This window comes from Leopardus geoffroyi, chromosome A1 (genome assembly GCF_018350155.1).
Source record: "Leopardus geoffroyi isolate Oge1 chromosome A1, O.geoffroyi_Oge1_pat1.0, whole genome shotgun sequence".
In the NCBI taxonomy this organism is placed as follows: domain Eukaryota; kingdom Metazoa; phylum Chordata; class Mammalia; order Carnivora; family Felidae; genus Leopardus; species Leopardus geoffroyi.
Genome location: NC_059326.1, coordinates 187449211 through 187473264, shown reverse-complemented (window position 1 = coordinate 187473264; position 24054 = coordinate 187449211). Strand labels below are relative to the sequence as shown.

Below are 24054 nucleotides of genomic sequence, written 5' to 3'. Positions count from 1 at the left end.
AACAGGGTCACTGCTATGGAGACAGTGTTAATTGTCTATTTTTATGATATCATATGCATAAGGGGTTTTTTTGCTTGTTTTTTTGTGGATTTTGCTTTTAGTTTTGCTGGAGGAGGAATCTGGCAAGAGGGTGTAGAAGACTTGAAAAGGGACAACAAAGGGGTGCCTGGGTGGCTCAGTCAGTTAAGCATCCAACTTCAGCTCAGGTCATGATCTCATACCTTATGGGTTAAAGCCCCGTATTGGACTCTGTACTGACAGCTCACAGCCTGAAGCCTGCTTCAGATTTTGTGTCTCCCTCTCCTTCTGTCCCTGCCCCACCCCTCAAAAATAAACATTAAAAAAATTAAACAAAAAAAAAAAAGAAAAGAAAAGGGACAACAGGTTGTGTGGCCTTTGTCCTTGACCTGGCCCCAGGAAGTGGAACAGAAGCTAAAGCAGTTATGTTAGAGACAGTCTGAACCTGGGCAGTGAGTGCCCCCTGCCTGGCTATTCCTTGTCCTCTGTATCTAACTGTCAGCTACAGACCACAGTGAGTGGCCTTCAGGCTCACAAGATTGAGGAAAGTACCGGAAGGAGACAATGGAGGCCAGAGGAGTGGTAGGATACCTTGATTTCTGGCTTGGCTGGAAATATTGGTGGACACAGTGACATTCGCCATATGTAAGTATGCCTAGGCATATCTGGGGATGCTTGAAATTAGGGTGGGAGGACACATCTCAAATCAACAATTTGGGTCTAACTGTCACTGGAGTATTTGTATTAATATGACCTCACCTAGAGGCCAATGAGGCCTCACACAACAGGTCACATCTGCTGTTAAAGTCCTTCTTTATACCGAGAGCCCCAGCTTTAAGTTTTTAAAAAATGTTTATTTACTTTTGAGAGACAGAAAGACAGAACATGAGCAGGGGAAGGGTAGAGAGAGAGGGAGACACAGAATCCGAAGTAGGCTCCAGGCTCTGAGCTGTCTGCACAGAGCCCAACACGGGGCTAGAACTCTGCGAGATCATGACCTTAGCTGAAGTTGGCCGCTTAACCAACTGAGTCACCCAGGGACTCCAAGAGCCTCATCTTTATTGAAGTTCCAAGGAGCAGCCTACTCTCTAACCTCTTTGTGCACTTTGTCACATGCAGAAAGCAGAAATGAGCACAGAATGGCACAAACAGTGATGGCCATGGAAACACCCTGCTTAGGGGACAGGAGATTCACAGGTGCACTCCATCAAGATCACATTCACAGATTATGGGGAAACAGCCTGGGGGCATCAAAGGCATGAGATGTTACCCCAAATGTTACCTTGAGCCTCTGCAGATCCAAACACTACCTTTCACTTTCACTTCTGGGCAGTGTCAATGGTGCACTTTTCTTTGTCCCATTTCCTGACACATTATGGCCCTATTTGCTGTTTCATGTATCTCTTATTTTCAACAATCTAATAAGCTTGTGGAGAGCTAGGATGACCCTGGGCCTTATATTTCTGTTCCTTCATAGGGTCTGGTGGAGTGTCTAGCATATGGGGAAGTGTTCAGTAAATATTCAGTAACTGATTCTGTGTAGATCTGTCTTGAACATGAAGCAGTAGAAGGGAAGCTTTTCCTAACCTTTAGCCATTTTAACATCCAATTTGTTTTTGTTATGGACTCAGCAGGGAGACTTCTGATAATATACAATACAATACAATACAATACAATACAATACAATACAATACAATACAATACGCTTATCTGTCTTGGGCCCAGCACTTAACCTACATTACTTATTTAGCTGCCTAATAATGAGACAATTTTGTTATCATTATCTCCATTTCATAGATGAGAAAGCAGGCCCAGAAAGGTTACCTAACTTGGGTGAGATCACATAGGTATGTCTACAAGGACATACAAGTGACAGCCATAGGAGCTTCATGGCTTACTGTGGACCCTTGGTTTTGTATGGGAGTGAGGTACAAGGCAGATGAAGCCTCAGAAGCTAGTGACATAAACAAGTGAAGCTGGGTTGAAAATTGGAGCCTTACCTTTTGGAATTGTGAGCTCCTTAACAGAAGCTTTAAATCCTCACCTGCCAAAATATAAATATAAATCATGCCTGTTGACATGAGGGCAGAGCTTCAGGGACACCTGAATTCTTGTTTTATGACTTTTCCATCCATTGAGTTTTGGAGAAGACCTAATGCATTCTATACTGAAATGACAAATGAATTGGCCCAAATAGTTTATGGCCTTCTGTGAGCACAGGACAGGCAGTGGGGATAGGGTGGGCACTTGTAAAATTGATGCTTCAGAGCAGAACCTCATTTGCTGATGCCACATGTGAAGCAAAGATGTGTGCGATGAAAGAAATGGTCTGCTGGTCTGTAAACTCCAGCCAGTGGTGCTTTTCATGGTCATGCTTCATATGACACTAGATGTTTCTCTGTTGTCTGCGTTTTTCAGATTCTTCCCTCAGGCCCATTTCGCTATGTTATTAAGAGCCTGGAATTCAAGTTCTTTAGCTAAAGAGTTTGTCTTCTCTCATGTAGTTTCAAATGCTAGCCAATGGCATTTCTTCCTTAATCCTCTTGGGTCAAGTTCATGGCAACTCCTGGGTAGCAAGGTTATAGAACTCTCTTTAGCAATATTTTAGCTAACATTTTCTGAATGCCAGGCACTATGCTAAGCATTTTACATGCATTCTCTCATTTAGTACCCACAACAACCCCGGAAGGTAGTTTTAGGATGAAAGTGTGTTTATATGTCTTGATGTTAGAATAACCCTGGCAAAGCCTGAATTCTGTCTTACCAATCATCTCATCTCCTTTGGGTTTCCCAAAGAGCTGTTACCCAGAGGAAATAATAGTGAAATTGGGCCCAAATACCTGCTTTATTAATATCCACACAAGTGTGATATTCTCAAGCACACTCTGTGTTAGAAGTTGCATTGGCCAAAGTGCCCTAGGCTCTGGGCTGGTTGGGGCCATCTAGATCCCTTGCCTGAGTGTAAATGTTGGTATAGGTGTGCTCAGGTGTGCTGTAGAACAGGAGGAGGGGGAAAGATGGCCAGGCTCCAGAGGGGTTTCTTGATTTCAGGTTTAAAATTCTGCCACACAGAATTTTATGAGGGAGTACAGCATAGGTTTTTGCTTTGAAAACATTGTAACTCTGCCCACTGATAAATGCAGCTCAAAGAATCCTTGATTTTTACTAATAATATAAGTGATTCCTCCCTTGTATGTGTGGGGAGTATGGTATGAAAGTTCAAAACTGAGGCTGGGCCTGGCACTGAAAAAATTAGAGTTGAAGTCACTGGAGATTAAAAAAAGATTGCTTAGTGCTACTTATGGTACAGAGGCAGACTTAAACGGGTTTATAAAGATGATCTCATTCAATCCACAGGACTCCAGGAAATAGGTGCTAGTGTTGTTCCCACTATTCACAGCTTTAGTAAGTGGCAGTTCTGGGACAATCCTAAGTCTGATGCCAAAGTCCTTGAAGCTAAGCACCTAGTAAGATGTCACATTTTAAACACCATTGTTGAGACTCATTTTTCACCCTCCTTTGGTACTGCATTGTATTGTTTATTTCTATAGCTCTGTTATTTTCAAGCACTCTTGCTCATCAACTGCACGTCTTTTTGCAAAATATACCAGAGAGATTATGATCACTATTTAAAGATGAGACAAATGGGGCCCCAACCACTTAAGTGACTTCACTGACATCATACGGTTAATTGTGGCAGACCCAGGACCAAGACTTCTGGTTTCCTCATTCTCAGCTTTCCAATAATGTGGGCTCTGTCATGAAAGGCAACTGACATACAAATAAAAACAGGCTACAGGCCAGGCTTCTTTCTTCCCACCAGCGCTGGCTACTACTGGGAAATCAGACCCTCAGTGCTAGGCTGTCTGAAGACTGGCCACTCTCCCGTATCATCTGGAATTATTTTTCTGTTATAGAAGCCACCTGGCTTCCAGAAAAGAGAATCTCCAAGTATTAATCAAAGAGCCAGACTTTTAAACTTTCTAATCGGAGTCATTCTTCTAAGTTTCTGACATTTCTTGATTCTAGTCTTTTTGATACCAGCATAAGCCACACATACAACCTTTAGCTGACACATGAAGAGGCTGTGAGCTAAAATTGTGTTTCCTCTGCCTGTTTAATGCTACTCATCTTTTGATGCCTCTGGAAATGTCACCTCTTTGGGGAAGGTTTCCCTTGGCCTTGATATTTTCTGCAGTTAGATGAGTCACCTCATCCCCTTAATGACTATCGCCCTTTGTACAGAGGCATGGGACACCGTGGCTGTTTACAAGTTCCTTGTGATCACTGGACTGAGAGCCCCTGGAGGGCCCTCAGGGCCTACCATGTGGCGCACACACACCAGATCCAGGTGAATATTTGGGACCAAATGACTGCTTAGCTGCTGAGACACTGGAGGGCTTTTGTTTCATTGCAGTATGGAGACAAAGCCCATCATGGATCTCCTCTGTTCACACCCCTGCTTCCTTACCACATGTTTTCTGAATAGAAATAAAAATTTACTAAGCTGAATGGAAGGATAGAAATCTCTTGCTGGGTATGGTTCCCAGATTTATTAAACTGAGCCCTGGGAGAAACTAAGCTAATACAATTCTGAAGCTAATCTCTTCTTAAAGTCATTCCATAAATCTGATTAATGGGTCACCTTTAGACCACAAGCACAGTTGCTATATTAAAAGAAAATGCTCTAAAAGGATTGTAATTCTGTTAACAAGGCTTCTGCTGTTTGCAAAAGGACTCTTTCACAGTATAAACAAGTCTGGACTGTATGATGCATGGGACTGGGTTAAGCAACATTCTAAGGGCCCTAGTATTCAATTACATACAAGTGTATGCAAATCCTCCCCCCTACCTCCCCCCTTCCCCCCACCCCCACCCGCTACAAAGATATCATTTCTCAAATGTATGATTCCGAGACAAAATGGATACAGCTAGTGCTTGAGGGAGAAGCTTTTATCTTGTCCTGAACAAACGAATTGTCCTTTCGGATCTTGTATCCTTTGCCTAACATCCTATCATGTGTCATCGATATTTGGCAAAAGAAAATGTCCTTCAGCATCCATCAGTTAAGATAATAACTAACACTTATCTAGCATTTCCTTGCTTCCTACTCTGGAATATTTTATAGAATCAATCCACTTCAGAGTTGGAAGAGCTTCACTGATCTATAGTACAGAATGATGCCAAGTGTGTATGTTCCTAATACGTGGAAAGCAATTTACAAAGAGTCTAGGCTCAAAAATATTTTAAGATGAGTACATAAAGGTGGCATCTCCAATATCTATTCCCCTTTCACTTAGAAACTATCTTATTTTTTTCCATTTGGGTTTTACATCTTCTCTGGGTGGCACATATGCTTTCAGGGAAGCTGACTTTGTGATGAACTCTGTGGTTCAGGTAAAATTCAATAAGCATAATCCCTACTCATAGGAGTGGTTCAGGGATGGACATGTGAGTCACTGGGGTCACTGAGGTGTGAGGAGGATCTGGAAAGTAAGCTTCCTTGACCTTCTAAGAATGATCCCACAAGTGCCTTTCTTTCTCCCTTTGTGAGTTACCACATACAGACGTGAAGGCTGGAGCTGTTGCAGCCATCTCACTGCCATGAGGAAAGTATGCCTGAGGGTAAAAATGATGCAGAGAGGACTGAATGAAATGGACAGCCAAGTGCGAGATCTAGAATGCAGATTCATGCCTGATCACTTGCCCATCTCAGAATATTTGTAGTGACTTAAAAACCAACAAGTCCCTTTGTTGTTTAAATTTGAGTTGAGGTTTCTGCTGCTTACAACAGAGAGTATTTCAGAGGACACAACTGAGTTACACAAAATTGGATAGGCTACTTACGGAGGTTCCTGGTAGGATCAAGTATGTCCTATTTCCCAAATTTATTTGGTTGTGGATTCTGTTCTTTCTAGCATATTTCACAGGACAAGATCTAATCTGACTCCCAGGTTTTACTAAGTGGAAACTGAGAGGGGCAACTGGGTGGCTCACTTGGTTAAGTGCCTGACTTTGGCTCACGTCATGATCTTGCAGTCCATGAGTTTGAGCCCCACGTCAGGCTCTGTGCTGACAGCCCAGAGCCTGGAGCCTGCTTTGGATTCTGTGTGTCTCTCTGCCTCTCCCCTGTTTGCACTCTGTCTTTCTCAAAAATAAATAAACATTAAACAAATTTTTTTAGGAAGTGGAAACTGAGATCCAGGATTTAAATGACTTTCTAAGCTGTTGTTAGTAGTCAGTCACAGGTCTGGGCTTAAAGTTTAGGCTTCCTGAGTATGAGGCCTGCATTCTTACTTCAAAGTCATACCCCATCTCTGCCCTAAGAGGTTAAGTGGTTCCCTCGCTGAAGATGAATCTCAAAAGAAGAATCTAATCATTCTTTTGCAGAGATCCAGATTCCTAGGACTCGATTATAAAGCAAAGTCTGCAAATTTGGGGCTCACAGGAAAAATAAGAACTTTAGGTCAAACAAAATAGGTGTGAAATAATTGAAAAAATTATATTAGGTTATTTCACTTAAATGCCAGGTTATTTCAAATAAAAACATGAACCTCTAGCTCCTTTAACAAAATTCAGACAATCTGGCAACACTAGGTCTATATTTGCACATGGTGGCCAGCTCTGCCTTCTGATGTGAGGGCCTGGGTCCCCTTATTTGCTACAATGCCTACCGTTCCCTGTCTTAATCTAACACTGATGCTGAGTATCAGTCCCCATTTATCAGCACACAGACAACATTGCTCCCCTCTTTGTATTTAGTTTATTTTATTCAATTACCTGCCTGACCCTCTAGTCAGTTATTTTACTATACTGAAGAAAGTAAAATTCCCCAAATTTCCAAGGTTTAGTAAGTTTGGAACAACACTGAGTTAAGGATGGACACATATCTTTACTGCGTATCTTAGTTCCCCCATGGAACATGGGTTAGGAGGGCTAATGTATAATTTTTTGATCATGAGTGTCTTTTTTTCGGAGACCACCTCTTAGTCATTATTATTCCACTGAATACATTTCAGGAAATATTGCTATTATAAAACCTCTTATGTCCCTCCCTGCCAGTGAACCTATGAACTAAGGCTTCTTTTTGCTAGGATTGCTGCCACCTTGGTTTTTCACTGTTTCCTGGAAGCTATTTTGAGAACAGAACAACAGCCTGGCATACATCAAACCGGTTCTCAGCACAGGTCAGTCTAGGGTCTGATAAACACTGAGATTATCCCCAAGAACAGGCCTGTGATTCTAGGAGGCTTAGGGCAGAGGATTTCTGGCAGAGCAGGGAGAATAGGATCAGGCTAATTGAGGTCCACACTCATTCTTCCCTAAGGAATCAGCTTCCTGGCTCACCACTTTGTATCTTCTCTGAGAAAAAAAAAAAAAAAAAAAACTAAGGAAAAAGAAAGGTAGCAAAAAAAAGTGAAGGTGTGGGTTGGTGACAGTCTCTTTGAAAAAAGGCAGCCTGCCAATTATTTTCCTTCTCTAGATGTTCAGTGTGCTAACAACATTCGAGACAATTAGAAAACACACACACACTTCAGATTAAATTTTTAGACGTGCAGTTGTGGCCCTGCCAGCAAAGAAGCCAGAAGTGCATCTGATGCTGAGGGGAGACATGGAGATTTTCGTAGAGGTGCCCTGAAGACAAATGAGTCCCTTGCATTCGATAGTCTCCCATTAAATCCTCTCATCAGTCAGCTACAAGTCGGTTACCTGCCATTCCCCTGGGGAAGAGAACCCCTCTTTAGAAAGAAGCCCCTAAATGGCTACAGTGCACACCCTGAAGCCAGCCCCTTTCATCTTAAGAGGGACCAGAGCGACTGGAGAATTTCTGCCAATTAGGGCTGATAAAGTCAGAGGGAAAAAGTCAGACAGGAATGGTGCTCGTCGAGAGAGAGATGGACATTTTCCTTATCTGCCAAGAAGTCAAGCCCTCACCTGCTAGTGACTCATTCATCAAAGGCTAGCCCACAAAGCACTCAGTCATGGAAGTCTCTCTCTTAGCCCAGACTTGACTCTCTTGCTTCTATCTTGGCTATATGTGCAGTCATAAAATTGAGACCTATAACAACTCTTATCTTCTTCTCTTTCACTGGAGAAGAATATAGATATGACTGACCAAGATCATATCCTTTCCCTAACAACCCTGTTTTGCCAAATGCTCAATGGAACCTTTGTAAAGTGACAGCATGTATAAAATAATTTTAAATAATGTGGCAAGATGGGTGGTGTGCAGTTTTTGCTTTTGTTGGGACGTCAGAGAGGAATTATAAAGAAAACTTTGATGATGGTGCTACTGTGAGTTTTACATTATAAAAATAGAGCAATTGTAGCTTTCACATTGAGCATTTACTATATATCAGGCATAGTGCTAAGCACCTTCCAAGGATGCAATTCTCACGAGCACCCCAGGAGAGGTTTCAATTTTACAGATGACAAAACCAGGCTCAGAGAGGTTGGGTAACCTGCCTAAAGTCATGTAGTTAATGAATGATTCGACCCAGGCAGTGTGTCTCCAGTTCATCTAATACAATGCTCTACTGCTCCCCTGAAAAACAGTGATGCCTCTTCCCACCAACGGTCTCTAAATATGCTTCAGTGTGCTCATACACTGGACTAGGAATGGAGGAGAATTTATGCAAAATTCTTAAATGCTAAACACATTTGAAACAGCAAAGAAAACACCAAATAATAAAGACCTCCTAATTTTAATAAACGTGGACTCAACCCTTTTTTCTATGTGGTTTTTGGTTTTAGGTAATAATTCTGACATTGGAGAATTAAACACCTTCACTGAGATAAAATGATGCTATCTCCCTACAGTATCCTCTCTATAAAAAGTAGCAGCAGTGGCAGCAGGCACAGAAAGATCGTCTGGGCTCACAAGACTTCCCCAACGGGTTTTGCTTTACCTGCTATAGATGAGACATTCTTGGTTATTGATCACTTTATCAGATTTGCATCTTCGGAGGTCTTCCCAAGCATCCTTTATAGCAGTGACCGCCAGGATGATACAGATTGGTATCACACCTACCTCAGGCTGGAAAGCATTGGCCACAGGAACAAAATTCAGACCCACAATGCCCAGAAAATAGAGATTGGCAAACCGGTGTAGCTGTTCAAAGATGTTCTTGGGTATGAAGGACAACACGGTGTACTTGCTGGTCTTAATTTGATTCCCACAATAATGCCTGTTGGGATTCTCTTTGTAGGACCATACTTCAAAGGGCAGATTGGAGATTACTATGCGTTTCTTGTCTTCTTTCCTTTTCTGCCTTCTTTTGACTTCCTTTCCCATCTCTGCTCAATCCTGTTTCTTGAATTCTCATAGGATGGCATGTGAGTTCTCCGTAAAAGAGTTTTTTCCCTTAATCAGTTCCATTGTTCAGCTGCCAGTGAGTCACGTCCCTGATATCTTTTATTTGCGTTCTTTGCTGGAAATTTCTGTCTCTTCTTTCAAAAGGAAAATTAAAAACAAAAGGCTGGTTTACAAATGCTGGGGGAGAAATGACAAGGAAAAAGCTGGCAGAGAACAGGTGTGCACTTGTCAGGTCACTTCCTTCTACTTGTTGGGACTCCACCTATTGGAATGTAGACGTCACCCACAGGGATCTTCCTTTTCCACCCAGGCAGCCGAGAACAAGTGTGCCAACTCTGGTCATAAAACCTACCTGGTTAAGTTTTAAAAACAAGAATTTTTAGCCAAGAGCCTCAGATGCTTTAAAAATGGTATATGTTTTCTTGTTTGAGAGATGTGGCCTGTCACTCTCCAAAGAGTCGCTCTTAAATTTGGTCTCTTGAGATGATCCAGTCAATTCTAGAGACCAATTCTTGAGATTTCAACCTTACTCTCAATAATATAACATTTTTGTGCTTAATATTTTGAGTGTTTACATGTGCTAAATTAAGGTTTCTAAATCTCAGCACTAGTGATATTTTGGGCTGGATGATAATTCTTTGTTGTGGAGGGGCTGTCCTGTATATTGTAAGATGTTTAGCATCATCCTTCTGCTTTTATCCACTACCTGCCATTGGCATTCTCTTCAATATGGCAACCAAAATGTCTCCAGAAAGTGTCAAATGTTTCCTCCTCAGAAAGATTGCTCTGGTTGAGAATCACTGAATTAAGTGAATTTAAGAAAATAAAATGTGACAAGAGAGACCAATCCTTTGAAAATGCTGATGAGTTTTCATAACCTATTTGGAAGCAAGAAAAGAGAAGGGTGATTTCTTTTACCTTTCATATATCCAGATGTTGGAGCAGTTGATCTTTCTATCAAGACGATATCTCTTGAAGTCTTCCATGCCATCCTTGACCATGATGAGGAACAGCACAATAGCCAATGGTAACATGGTGATTTCTCTGTGGAAAACTTCCATGGAGGGCATCCAGTTGAGAATCACCAGGAATAGGAAATACAGATTAGCCCATCTGGAAGGGGCAAGAAAAGTGTGAGTGAAAACCATGGAGAAGGAAATATACTTTCCACACTATTTCTTCCCTATTGTTGGCCTTTATCAACTAAAATGACATTCTCTTTTAGGGTGACCTCGAATTATGGTAAGGGCTCTGAAGCCAGATCCAGCTATATTCAAACTCAAATTTTTTATTAGTTGTGTGACTTTCTGGAGCTTGTTTCAACTTGTGTAAAATGGGGCTGGTACTATGTACTTTAAAGGGCTCTTATAAATATTACATAGGATTATATTTGTTACATATGTAATAGAGGGTTCTCAGTCATAGTAGTTTCTCAATAAATGACAACTTGTAATGATAATTACAAAATTTAGGATGATATGTAAGTGTATATTTTGCTTTATAATTAAAATACGATCTTGCATGTATCATCTCAAAATTATGGCTTACATTTTTAACTTTTCCAAGTGCATCTAGCATCCTTTTGCCACTGTGACTTTGCACATGAAGGTCTGTTGGCAGGGACATTCTCCTGGCTCTCTTCCTGACTTCTCTCTGTTTTTACCAAGTTAATGTATTCTCTTCTTTCAGATTATTTCAACTGTCACTTATTCCTGGAAGTCTTTCCTGACTTTCTTAACTAGCCCATATCTCCCTCTTATTTACTCTAACATCACCATATACCTCTTTTTAGAAGTATCTATTTAAATTCTAATTTGACATCAGTTTATATAATTCTTAAATTTAATGTCTGCCTCTTTAATGAGAAAATATAGTCAAGACTATGTCTCTCTTTTCCCCCTCATGTATCTCCAGCAGTGAACACATGGCCTAACACAGTAGAATCTGATATTTATTGAATGAATGAATGAATGAATGAGCAAATGAATGACAAGTCTTTTTAAGGTACATGCATTTGGATATTAAAGGATAGGTAACCCAGAGGGCAGCATCTTTGTTTCAGAAATACTGGCAAATACTTGGTTAAAGCGTGTATCGTTTGGCCAAGTTGTTGTGTACCTATGAAACTGCTCAAAGAGATTCTGAGGCAGGAAAGTGAGAAAGGTGTATTTGGTCGTGCAGATTCTGTTGCCGGAGTATCTCCTGGTGATCTCTGCCCAATCTCGGTGGCACGTGCTGTTGTTGGGGAAGACGACCCATTGTTGTGTCAGGTTGTAGCTTTGCCTCTTCTTCTCTTCAGACAATAGTGGTGTGGCTTCTGATGGCGACTGGGGGAGGCCATCTCTGACTCGCCACTGCCACCGGTGCCAGGATGAGTCCACTGAGAGTGCCATTTCTGGCAGCAAGCTATGGTCTAAAACAGACACATGAAGTTGTTATGGTCAGAAGAAAATATATGGTACATTGGCTCACTCACTTGTTCACCCATCCAACCAAGATAGATTATGGAATACAATGTGAGGAAAATAGGTTCAATCCCTACAAACCAAATGTTTAAGAGTGAGAGACGTAAAGCAAATAATCATATAAATATATAAATAATATACAACTAACACCGTGATAAGTACCATGAAAGCATTTAAGGTTGGGGGGAGGGTGCAGATGACCTTGTTGGGCCTATCAGGAAAAGTATGGTCCTGTGGGCTAAGACACCAGAGGTCAGAATGCTATCTGTGGCTTGTTCCTAATGCTGAACTGTCTGTTTACCTTCCCGGTCTTCAGTTTCCTCACTGTAATATGAGGAAAACTAGTCTTATTCTACTTTTTCACCAGCTTTTTGTAAGGAATGAAATTGATAGTATATAAAGTATGTCTTAAAGGGAAAGGTGTTCCCTAGCTATAAAATTTTCAGGTACTGGGTACTGATATTTTGAAGAACCTCATTTGTGATCAGAACCTCATAGAAGAGTAATAGGTGGTCCAAAGGAGATAGTTTCTTTCCTAGAAAACTTTGGCCTGAGGTGACTGGGCTGTATAGAATGTTGTTCCATGAACACCACCTGTTTTGTTTTTTTTTTCTTTTAAATGTGTTGATTGGGGGTGCGGGTGGGAAACCCCTTCCTTCCTCTCCACTCGATTTAGTGGTTTCTGAAACTGAGCACTTATTCAGATGATCCTCCTAGATGATGGACGAATGCTGTGTTATTTAGGATATTCCTGTTTCTGAGCTCTTTTAATGGAACCTATAAGCAAAACTTTAAGGTTCCCTCTAGCCATTCTTACTTAAAGACCATGAAGAATATTATAGAGACATACTTTGAAAGGTTAGAAGTTGTATATAATGGTGCTTCTCACCTACTAGGCTCACAGGATGATTTTCTTTTGAATAAATGGATGAGTAAACATCAGATATTATTAATCTTACTATGAGAAACTCCACCTGTCATTGAAAATGTAATCCTTTAAAGGAGAAAAAGTTCCATTTCTAGTTTAAATGATAATATTTTACTTTCCTGATGCCCATATGATCGGACCCTTATCATAATTCTCCTCATGACTTTAATCAATCCAAATGATTTTCAATCCACAGGAGCTCTTCAGAGTCTTAAGTGAATCCTTGTAGCAAGCATGAAAAAATAAATGCAATTACTGATGCCCATTATTATGTGACCAAAAGCAATATTATGACATATGGTAAGCCAGAAATAATATTGTATATCTTCTTTCTCATTTTAAAAAATGTCCCTTTCATGGATTTTTTTATTATTGTAAAAGAAAAGGAAATGAAAAGATAATTCATGAATAGAGTTGAAAATGCAAATGAGAAATCTTGCAGTGGCTAATGCCATACATAACAGACTTCTCTCAATTTTAGGTTATAAGAACTTCAAAAAAGGTGATTGGGTTGATACAGGAGATGCAGGTATTTTTGGTGGGGTGGTTTAAAAAGTTCATTTATTGTGTCATATTCTTTATTTTATTTTAGTTGTCTTTACTTTTCTTAACACTGTAAAATAAGTTTTCTTAAAAATAAAGCACACGCAAAATGGACGCCAAACTAGTGGACGTAAGTTTGATGAGGAACTGAATGTTTCCATAGTTTCAAAGTATCTTTCTCCCAAATCATTAATTACAATGGCCAAAAAAAAAAAAAAATCACTTTGCAGTGAAGTAACATGGTAGATACCACCTTACCCCAGAGATCAAAGCAATATCACCAATATGGTATAACTTGACATTCTGTGCCTCCTGATATGATGTACCAAGGACATGGCACCATTTCTGATATCACAAGGAAATATTGAAAAACTTCAAACTGGGGATTATTTTACAAAATAACTAGCTTATGTTTTTCAAGTGTCAAAGATCAAAGAAAGGCAGAGGAAATATTTATGATTAAAAGAGACTAAAAAGATATGACAAGTAAATGGATCCATCTTGGATTGGATCCTGGATTGGGGGAGATAAAGTAGGTATAAGGCATATAATAGGACATTGCATAAAATTTAAAAATGAACTGAAGATTAATAATATTTCAATAATGTCAAAATTCTCCATTATAATAATTACATTGTGGTTATGTAAGAAAATGTTTTTGTTCCTAGGACGTCCATCCTAAAGTAGTTATGAGCAAAGGGGCAAGATGTTTCAATGGTTTAGAAAATAATGTACATGTTTGTATATGTGTGTGTATACATATGTACACATACACACTTAGCTAGGTAGGAAGGTTGTGCGAGGGTGTTCCAGGTAGAAGAACCGGCTCTGGAAACACAGTTCATAGGAGTGTCCTATAGAATACATGAAGTGAGGGATAAAGAACAAAGTTGAGGATGGAGGCACAGACAAGGACCAGATGGCCTGTTAAGGCTATTTATTATGCTCAGAGTATAAAGGAGTCCTGAAGAGTTTTAGGCAGTGAAACAACATGACCACAGCTGTGGATCCCACGCTTTGTTCTGGTGGAAGCACACAACGATGGACTGGGGAGGGGGGCCAGGAGAGGACAGGAAAGTAGCTCCTTAACCCATTGCTTCCTCTTTCTTCCAAGTAAGCTACTTCTTTCCAAAATTGGAACAGGAAACAAAGGGAGATTGTGCAATCCTTCGATCTGAGGTGTGGTTTATCGCTTTCATAAAGGGAGGGACATGTCTGAAGCATCTCTCCAAGGTCTGGTCACTGATAAAGTCTCTCATTCTAATTTTCTGAAATGGTACCTCCCACTAACAATAAACTTGAAGGTATTCTAGTTTTACTAATTTACACTCAGATCCTTCTGGCTTGAAGTAGTAATTCTTTCCAGCACCACTATCATTTGCCCCTGGGCAAAATGTGCTCTAGATGGTAGGGGGGTACATTTTTATTTTTTTTCTTTTTAATTTTTTTTTTACATTTATTTATTTTTGAGAGACAGAGAGAGACAGAGCACAAGTGGGGGAGGGGCAGAGAGAGAAGGAGACACAGAATCTGAAGCAGGCTCCAGGCCCTGAGCTGTCAGCACAGAGCCCGACACAGGGTTCGAACCCACAAACTGTGAGATCATGACCCGAGCTGAAGTCGGATGCCCAACTGATTGAGCCACCCAGGCGTATTAGGGGGGTACATTTTTATATGGTGGGCCATTAGCCTAACGTACTAAGTACAGTTTACTGACAAATCCTGTTCTTGCTCCCAACTTTCTCCATCTTGCCTAGTCCACATTCCAATTAATCCCATTTCCCTTTTTTATTTTAATGAACCAAGTAAACCCCATTTTTGGCAAATTCTACTTTCACTGTTAGGGGTCAACCAGTCTTTCAGTGAGCCAAAAAATACTTGTTGAACTCTTGTTTTGTACCAGGTGAGTAAAGCCTATACATCTATCTCTTTTCTTCTGGAGCTTGCACTCTAGTGAGACTGACAGATTATAAATAAACACTCATAGAAATAATGATACAGTTGATCCTTGAACAACATGGCTTTGAACCACATGTGTGTGCTTATATGTGGATTTTTTTTCAATGCAGCATAGAACTGTAAATGTATTTTCTCTTTCTTACTATTTTTTAAATATTTTTTTCTCTAGCTTACTTCATTATAAGAATACAGTATATAATACATATACAAATTATGTGCTAATTAACTGTTTATGTTATCCAAAAGGCTTTCCATAGGTTATTAGTAGTTAAGTTTTTGGAGAGTCAAAAGTTATATGGGGATTTTTGACTGTGTGGGGTGCCTGCACCCCTAACCCCCACACTGTTCAAGGGTCAAGTGTATACTCACCAACTAGGATAAGTGCCACAAAGGAGAACAGGGTGCACTGCTATTACATAACAGAAGGATGTGACCTTGTTGCTGAAGAGGTGGGGCATGAGCTAAGATCAGGATCATCAGTGCGAGGTAACTGGATGGGATGTGTGTGTGTGTGTGTGTGTGTGTGTGTGTGTGTGGTGTTTGTCTGTGTATGTCTGGAAGTAAGTGAGCATTCTAGAAAGAAGCCACATTTGCAAGTGTCCTGTTAGCTAGAGCAAACATTGGTTTTAAAAATGGAAAGAAAACTGAAGTAAGGCTAGAAAGCAGTAACAAGTGGTGACTAGAGAATTACTTTACCTAAAGGTCCAGTTCTTCAAAAAGTATGTGAGTTGGGGGATGCCTGGGGGGCTGTCAGTTAAGTGTCCGACTCTTGATTTTGGCTCAGGTCATGATCTCATGGTTCACGAGTTTAAGTCCTACATTCAACTCAGTACTGTCAGTGGGACCATGAGAGGGATTCTCTCTCCCTCCCTCTCTGTCTGCCCCTCTCCTGCTTGTGCTCTCTTTCTCAAAATAAGTAAACTTTAAAAATACTATAAAATTAAATGTAATCTGTACTTAGATTCTTAATAAATAGTACACTATCTTGATATTAGAATTAATTAGAAGCTAAGAGAGTTTGGCCTTCACTTAACCACAGGGGTTTGTAAAGCACTCTATCCTGCGTGCTACAAAATGTGTAAATCTCATAAGATAATTTCCTGTTAGACACCTCGTTAACAAACAATAACCACCTTAGAATAGTCAGGGGTTAGTGTGTCCTTAAATCAATCAATTATGTCAGTTTTCCCCAAATTGTAATCATTCTTGAATCACTGTTCCAATTTCTGCCATACCCAAAGATCATTTGTTTTATTAAGTGCAGTATATTTTAAGTTAAATCACTTAAAATTTAATAATATTTATTTAAAATTTTTTAAATGTTTATTTATTTTGAGAGAGAGAGAAAGACAGAGCATGAACAGGGGAGGGGCAAAGAAAGAGGGAGACACAGAATCTGAAGCAGGATCCAGGCTCTGAGCTGTCAGCACAGAGCCCGACATGGGGCTTGAACCCACGAAGTGTGAGATCATGACCTGAGCTAAAGTCGGACACCCAACCAACTGATCCACCCAGGTGCCCCCATTAATATTTATTTTGTAAAGAGAGAGACAGAGTGTGAGTGGGGGAGGGACAGAGAGGGAGAGAGGGAGAGGGAGACACAGAATCTCAAGCAGGCTCCAGGCTCTGAGCTGTCAGCACACACAGCCTGACACGGGTTTAAACCCACCAACCATGAGATCATGACCTGAGCCAAAGTTGGACGCTTAACTGACTGAGCCACCCAGGCACCCCTCAAATAACTTTTCAAAAGCTTAAATGTTGTCTTTGGCCTCATGTAAAGCAATGATATCTGAAATTAGGGGTTTGATACACATGATTTTTTTTTCATAGGCACTAACATAGACCTACTTTTATTGAAATAAAAACTGTTGGCCCATTATCACAGCTTTGTCCCAGGCCTTCCATATCTCTCTTTGCTATTCTGAGAATGAGGCTCAGAAACATCACCAATTATCCAGAAAGTGTCAGTCATTTTCATTATTGGAGGCTTATGTACTAATGCAGGAAAGGTTGCTAACATGTTTTTCAAGGTTTTTGTTTGTTTGTTCATTTCCCACAGAAGTGTCAAAACAACAAAGGCAACAGCAACAAAAGGTTTTTCATCTACCCTGAATTAAATAAAAAATCCAGAGAACTTGATTCCTATATATTCCCCAAGCATTCTACTAGATCAAGGAAAGATTTGCAATACAACAAGCTTATTACCAATTTTCTATTCATTTTGTTTTTTCCCCACTTAATCTAATTGGATTTGCTTGAGGAAATGGTCATAACTTTTATGTAGTCTTCTAACTATTTTACCCATACCCATTTACAGATGGAGAAACAAAAAGGGGAATAGAATAATTCCTCTCTAGAACTTTCTTTCTCTCCCTTTCAGAAAAACCTATATTTTTTAGAATCCAAGATGTAATTTTTGGTTCAGATTTTAACGTTTTGAACCTAGGATATGTCACATAACTGATATGGTAATAGGTTTCTTTTTTTTCTTTTTACCCTCACAATATATTATTAAATTCATGACATTTTAGATTCAAGGGAATATGTTTAGTTGCAGGCTAGAAAACAGAAATCACAATTTGAAAAGCCCTCACTAAGCTTTCCAGTTCTGGAACCTGCCTGGGAAAGTTTGGTAAGGCCTTCTTGGGAAAGGAATGACCCAAGTGGAGACATTCTTCAATGCAATTCAGATAGGCTAGAAGCCTTGAAGATGGCTGAACATCAGAGCCTTCATTTGTCTTGTATGCAGCTATGGGATTCTACATATAGCTGCTGAGTGCAATCAGTTCTTACAAGCACCAGAAAGTGCTCTGTCCTTCCCAATGGGAAGAGCAGGAGCTGTGATTTGCCTCATTCACAGGCTACAAAATGTGTCCTATAATTAGGATGCCAGATGCTGACTTCCTCCAGAGAGAAATATTGAATAAGAAATGTGTCTGCAGGCCCTTGCACAGGGTGGGGTGGGGATTGTGGCTTTTGGAGGCTGGTGAGAGTGGGCACCAGTGTGGAAGGGGAAGGCAGAGTGAAAAGAAAATAGGAATCACCTTAAGTAAAATTAACTGAAGGATGTACTTCTGTAGAAGGTAATAAAAACACGTGACAAATGAAATCCTATAGAACAGGTCTTTGTAGGAATGATCAAAGGGTAGATCTTTATAGAACTCAGACATCAATGGCGTACCACACTCAGTCTCCATCGCTAGTCTTTTTTGTGAATGCTGTTTACCCTGATTTTTCTTAGCACCATGGTCCATGAGAGCCTTAATCTAACAGATTTTCAAGGACAACGATTTTGTTTCTTTAAAATTTTTTTAAATGTTTATTTATTTTTGATACAGAGTGAGAGACAGTGCAATCGGGGGAAGGGCAGACAGAGCGTGGCACAGAATCTGAAGTGGGCTCCAGACTCTGAGCTGCCAGCACAGAGCCCCACATGGGGCCTGAACTCACAAACCATGAGATCATGACCCAAGCCAAAGTTGGACGCCCAACCAACTGAGCCACTCAGGCACCCCATGATTTTGTTTCTTAGACAACAAGAAAGATCTGTGGTCTGCTATGCTATACTCCATTACTCCCCAGGTTTTTTGTAGTTTAGGGCATCACCAGGCACCCAGCAAGCTGGTCTCCCATTAAGTATATCTGGAGTTCAGGCCTCACTCATGAGTTTTGGACAAGAGTATCCCACTGCTTCTTTGCCATCTTCATTTCTTTTCTAGGTGTCTTTGGTCCAGTAGCCCCCATTCCTATGAATAGCATCTCCCTTTACCTGAATGACCTGGAACTCATCTTTGATTTTTCCTTCATTTGCTACAGTAAATCTATTTTTTTTTTTCAACGTTTTTATTTATTTTTGGGACAGAGAGAGACAGAGCATGAACGGGGGAGGGGCAGAGAGAGAGGGAGACACAGAATCGGAAACAGGCTCCAGGCTCTGAGCCATCAGCCCAGAGCCCGACGCGGGGCTCGAACTCACGGACCGCGAGATCGTGACCTGGCTGAAGTCGGACGCTTAACCGACTGCGCCACCCAGGCGCCCCCAGTAAATCTATTTTTAAGTTCTATCCATTTTTACTTTCTAAATATTTTTCAAATCCATCTGTTTATCAACATTTCTCCTGCTTTCAGTCTAATAAAAGACATCACTGTCTCTTGTATGGACCACTACACAGACCTCCATCAGGGTCCTGCATCCTCACTTGCTCCTGTTCCAACCTAGTTTTCTCATGACAGCCAGTGTTGTTTTTCTCAAGTGCAAATCATATCATGACAGGTCTCTTCTTAATGCTCTCGATGATTATGTTTGCTTTTGTATAAAACCCAGCCTTCTCACCGTGGCCTACATTATACTTCATGTGACCTAGCTTGTACCACCTCTTTTCTTCTTACTCAACTATTCTCAAACACTCCAAGCTTTCTCTCTTTCTCCTCTTCCCTCCCCAACCCTACATGAGAATCTGGGCACTTGGTAGTTCCTCTCCCTTGAGGGTCCTTCCTTCACATTTTGCCTACCATATTAGTCAGGCTAGGCCATGGGCCAGGCTATGAGACAAAGTCCCAAATCTCAGTGGCTTAGCACAACCTATGAAGAGTTTGCAGTTCCAAATAACTCTCCTCAATCCAACGTTTCAGGGGTCCGGGCTCCTTCTGCATCACAATCTCAACATGTGGCTTTAAATAGATCTATAACAGTATGCAGAAGTGAACTACATCACTTTGCTTCAGTCAAATGGTGACAATTAGTTACATTGTCTAATCCTGGCAATAAGAGAGGCTTACTATGTGGGGAACACATAGAATCTTTGGTAAGCACTGGTGTCATTTCCAAGTCCCAGATTAAATGACATTTTTTCACAGAGTGGGTATAGTATTAATCCACTGAGGGCTACTAAGGCAATGTGCCAGCATGGCCATAGGATATGGTAAGACCTGTCATTGTTTCCTGTAAGCTAAGGAAAGGGATTCTACACTTTCTAAACACTCTGACACCTTCTATTTGGGTGTTTTCCTTCAAATTTGAAGCCAAGAGAGTGACCCCTAAACTCTGGCCCTCAGATGCTGCCCTGAGTTAGGCTGCTGATATTGAGATGTTAGTGAATTCGTACATGCTCCTGGCATAGTCTGTAGATAGAACACATCATGTGCTGCAGTCACATGTGAGACAGTACTTTTTTTAAGTTTTAATTTTAATTCCAGTTACCTAACATACAGTGTTATAATAGTTTCAGGTATACAATATAGTAATTCAACACTTCCATACATTACCTTGTGCTCATCATGACAGGTACACTCATTAGTCCCCATCACCTATTTAACCCATTCCCTCACCTGCCTCCCTTCTCAAAGCTCTCAGTTTGTTCTCTATAATTAAAAGTGATTCTTGCTTTGTCTCTCTGTTTCTCTAATTTTTCCCCTTTGCTTGTTTGTTTGGTTTCTTAAATTCCACATATGAATGAAATTATATGGTGTTTGGCTTTCTCTAACTGATTTATTTTGCTTAGCATTATACTTTATAGTTCCATCCATGCCATCGCAAATGTAAGCCACTGCTTTTAAGTGTAGCAGATATGGTTGAGATGTATATATTGCAAATTTGTTTAAAGGCATTACTGATTTCATGGTAAGCTTTTGCTATTATGTATTTTCTCAATCCATGATACTAAAATTATACCAACTCTTAGGTATAGGTTATGAAAATCTTTTATGAAAAAAGAGGTCTTCGGGCTCTGAAAGGTTGGAAACACCGGTGTAGCAGAGGGAACATGAAACTGAATACAGGGTATTTGGCTAAGGGCAGAGAGAAAGTTCCCCAATGCACATTTCCCACCCCAACAAAATGGTTGGAGAGATGAGGTATATACACGGGAAAGGTAATGGACAGGGTATGAACAGGGAATTGAATAAACATAGACACTTTGGAAGTTGTCAAAGGTAGAAGAAAATATGGGTGACTGAGGAGGACAAGGCAAGCTTCCTGGAGAAGCAGAAATGGTCTATTAGTGAATAAGAAAGCTTGGGTATCCAGAAGCAGGGATAAGTCCAGAATGTTCAAGAAGAGGCAAGTGAGAAGCTCTGTCTCTTATTCCCACTTCTCGGATCTACTGAGTTAGGCACTCTAGGGGTGGGGTGGGAAATATGTACTCGTAACCAGCTCCCAGATCATTGTAAAGTAGTGACTTCCAAAGAACAAACATGGAGAGACCCTGCCTTATGCACTCACATATCTTCCCTCCATTGAAATCTACCTTTAACCATTTTCTTTCCTCTGTTACAGGCCTGATTTCCCAAGTATCTTCTTAATAAAGGCAAAAGATCTTGGGAAATAAAAAGACAATGTGGGCAATCTTTTTTTTTGTAAGAGGCAGGCAAAATGAGATGCATAATTTCATTTTTTATATCCCTTCAGGCAGAAATGTGATTTCACTTAAAAGTTGTTTTATAGATTCTTTTGGTTTACTTTACTGACAAAATAATTAAGTTGGGTCTAATTAAAAGTGAACAAATTGCTTGCACAAGCTGAATAAATCAGTGCTGAGCTGAAGGGTGAAGAAAGTTGTTCAAAGTCTGCAGGGCTGAAAGCAATTAAAAGACAATAGTGACAATGACAGGTTCAGTTCACCTCACTCCAAACATATGCATGATTATGTGAGTTACGTGCTCACTAATACCTCCAGGAAAGATGGAGGTGAGGCAGGCAGCAAGTGAGAAGGAAGTGGGAAATTTGGGAGAAGCTTTGTCAAGGTCAAATGGACTAGACACCTGGCTTAGTGCAAAGCAATTGCACCAGATTTGTAAAATGGGGTAAGAAAAACTGATATTTTAGCAGGTGCCTCCAGAGTTTCCTTAGGAAGGGAATATAGGCTGATTAGCACTTGGGATGAAAAGTAAGGGAACACAAATTAAGGGGAAGAAGAAAAGGGAGAGGGAAAGGAGGAGAGAATTAGCTGGCAAGAGCACAAGAAATAGTGATTAAGATGGCAGCAGATTCGTGCTTGTGTTGTCAGAAAAGGGTAGAGGGACTTTTTTTTTGAGATCTACTTTCTTAGCAACTTTTAAATATATAATACCTGTTATTAACTATAGTCATATGTTGTATGTTACATCCCCAGGACTTATTTATTTTATAAATGAAAGTTCATACATTTTGACACCCTTCACCTATTTCATCCATCCCTACACCCCCACCTCTGGGAACCACCAATCTGTTCTCTATTTCTATGAGCACATTTTTTTAATTTTTGCTTTTTAGATTCCACATATGAGATTACTCTATATTTGTTTACCTCTGATTTATTTCACTTAGCATAAAGCCCTTAAGACCCATCACATGTAGTTGCAAATGGCAAGACTTCCTTCTATTTTATGACCAAATAATATTCCATTGTATATATGAGACTTTTTTTTAAAGGGCAGATATGTACTAATATATGTATGATATTGAAATATGATATATGTTCTTTTCATGTTACTTTAAAATTGTTTGTAAAACTTCACAATGCTGAATGGACTTTTATAAATGGTAACCTTTGATTAGAAGTCTAGAAGTCAAGAAGGAGTTGCTCCCATATTTGGCTCAATGTCAAGGGGAGAAGCTAAAAGAAGAGGCACAAGAAAGAGTGGAGAACAAGAAACTTAGCAAATACTAGAAATCAGAACCAGAGATTATAAGGAGAAACGTAAGTCCCATAAAAATTCACAGAAATTTGGGAGGCATGTAGTGGCATAGGGTTTTTCATTTTTCAAATTCATCTAATTTGGATTTTAAAGGGAAGGGTAAGCCAAACCAGGCTGACACCTGGTTTATACATCCCACTAACCAGCTGTGTGACCAGGAGCAAGGCTCTCTGGGCCTTAGTTCCTTCCACTATGAATGAGGGATTTGGAGCAGGTTATCACTCAGGCCCATGTGTGTCTCTAACACTTTTGCTTCAGGTTTAATCCCCACCCTGACTTTTCAAAAGTCAAGGAGATGAGCGGCCCTCATGAGGGACTTTGCCAGAGAGAAGACTATTTCCTCCCCAGGTGATAGCCTATCCATAAAAAGGAAGATCTCAAGCACATAGTTGCTAAGTGACTGATCCTTTCTTTTCAGAAATAGAGGCTTTTTTGTAGATCTGTTTTGGCTGAGTTTTTTTTTTTCATCCATGCTTTGGGCTCAACATTCTCATATTTCCAAAGAAATAAGTGAGTCCTCTCATATTTATTATTTCTCCTCTCTTACTAAATTAATATAGTAATGACAAGGTTCTCAAAAGGCCTCCATGTGTTCCAAACTTCTATTCACAATATAAGGAGGAGTTTCAAGGAAGATCCAATTGTTCTACTGGACATCACCATCTGGACTTCTCTTAAGAATCTCAAGCTCAGTTTGCTTCCAAAGAGACTCATTATCTTTACTCCTATACTTGCTATTTGACCCCAGTTCTTATCTCATGGAACGGTGATGCTACCCCTTCAGCTACCCTTTTGATTTCTCTCTCATCCAATGTATCCAATCAACTACCATGTCCTGTTGATCCTAACCTATACACATTCTATCAGTTCTGTCCACTCACCTCTGGGCTTATTGCCACTACACATCAGTCTAAGCCACTCTCATCTCTTGCCTCAATTACTTGAACAGTTTCATAGTTTGTCCCTCTCCAAATTTGCTCCTCTCTAATCTGTTTTCACAAAATGAAATAAAAAAGATATCATCAAATTGTGAATCCATTCATCTCATTGCCTTGCTCAAAAACCCTTCCAAGCTTTCAAAATAGAATAAGGAACAAAACTTTAACATTATTTACAAGTCCTTCCCTCCATGAACTAGATACAGCTCC

General features: G+C 40.2%; 1 protein-coding gene across 3 annotated transcripts in view; it reads right to left on the bottom strand.

The window, feature by feature from the left end:
- ATP10B (ATPase phospholipid transporting 10B (putative)) overlaps positions 1-24054 on the bottom strand; it is a 257027-nt gene that overhangs the window by 95205 nt on the left and 137768 nt on the right. For 2 of the 3 annotated variants that reach the window (XM_045502834.1, XM_045502817.1), the window contains exons 2-3: positions 11453-11747; positions 10253-10447 (exon numbers count right to left, since the gene is read on the bottom strand). In XM_045502834.1, coding sequence (XP_045358790.1) covers positions 10253-10447; positions 11453-11747 — 490 coding nt within the window. Of the gene's footprint in view, positions 1-8927; positions 9639-10252; positions 10448-11452; positions 11748-24054 lie in introns of those variants that run through there. The other variant, XM_045502826.1, reaches the window with a different exon arrangement.